The sequence below is a fragment of the Corvus brachyrhynchos genome, unplaced genomic scaffold (genome assembly GCF_000691975.1).
Source record: "Corvus brachyrhynchos isolate BGI_N302 unplaced genomic scaffold, ASM69197v1 scaffold30, whole genome shotgun sequence".
In the NCBI taxonomy this organism is placed as follows: domain Eukaryota; kingdom Metazoa; phylum Chordata; class Aves; order Passeriformes; family Corvidae; genus Corvus; species Corvus brachyrhynchos.
The window spans coordinates 1337994-1338732 of NW_008235742.1; the positions used below are offsets into that span (position 1 = coordinate 1337994).

The following is a 739-nucleotide window of genomic DNA, read 5'->3' on the forward strand; positions in this document are numbered from 1 at the left end:
GGGGACGAGGGGTCAGCCCGGTGCTCCCCGGGGCAGGGCAGTGGTCTTGGGGCCCAGTGACCCGTGAAGTCCTGGCAGCCACCCACCCAACGCGGTGCCATCCAGGCAGAGTGTCACTGGGGATCCAGTGGGGACCTAGTGTCCTGTCCACAACCAGCAAGGTGTCCAGGTGCAGAGAGGGCAAGGGGAGCGGGAGGCAGCGCTCAAAGTCCCAGCTGGGTGTTTTCTCCCGTCTCCTGGTCTTGCTTTTCCGTCACTCTTGTGCTTCTCTGCCCTCCTGGCACCCGGCAGACAAGGTCCTGCCGGAGCTGATCGAGCCGTACGAGCTGCGGGCAGCGAAGCTGCGTGAGTTCTTGGAGGACGTGAAGCCCTCACTGTGCTATGACATCGTGCCTCTGGCCGACCCCTTCGGCCCCTCAATCACAGACCCCGACCTGCAGTGCCTGGTGGTCAGCGAGGAGACCCGCCGGGGAGGGGAGGCTGTGAACAGGAAGAGACTTGAAAACGTAATTCGCATGCTGAAGCCCGGTGGGCTACCCCTGCCTGCCCTCTGGCCCTGCCTGACGCTGCCTGGGGACAAATTTGGTCTGATTTGCCCCTTCCCTCTGCTGTATTCTCATGGCTGACAGCCCTCGGGGCTCCCTTCTCTCGTCAGGGGCTCCCCGAGCTGGCTCTCCATGAAATCCAATTGATGAAGGACCCCGACCGCAGTCAGAACGAGGAGGAGAAGGACAGCTCC

General features: G+C 63.1%; 1 protein-coding gene across 1 annotated transcript in view; it reads left to right on the plus strand.

The window, feature by feature from the left end:
• Positions 1-739, plus strand: part of COASY (Coenzyme A synthase) — a 7134-nt gene that overhangs the window by 3745 nt on the left and 2650 nt on the right. The window contains exons 7-8 of the mRNA XM_017746926.1: positions 2-506; positions 656-734. Coding sequence (XP_017602415.1) covers positions 2-506; positions 656-734 — 584 coding nt within the window. The remainder of the gene's footprint in view (position 1; positions 507-655; positions 735-739) is intronic.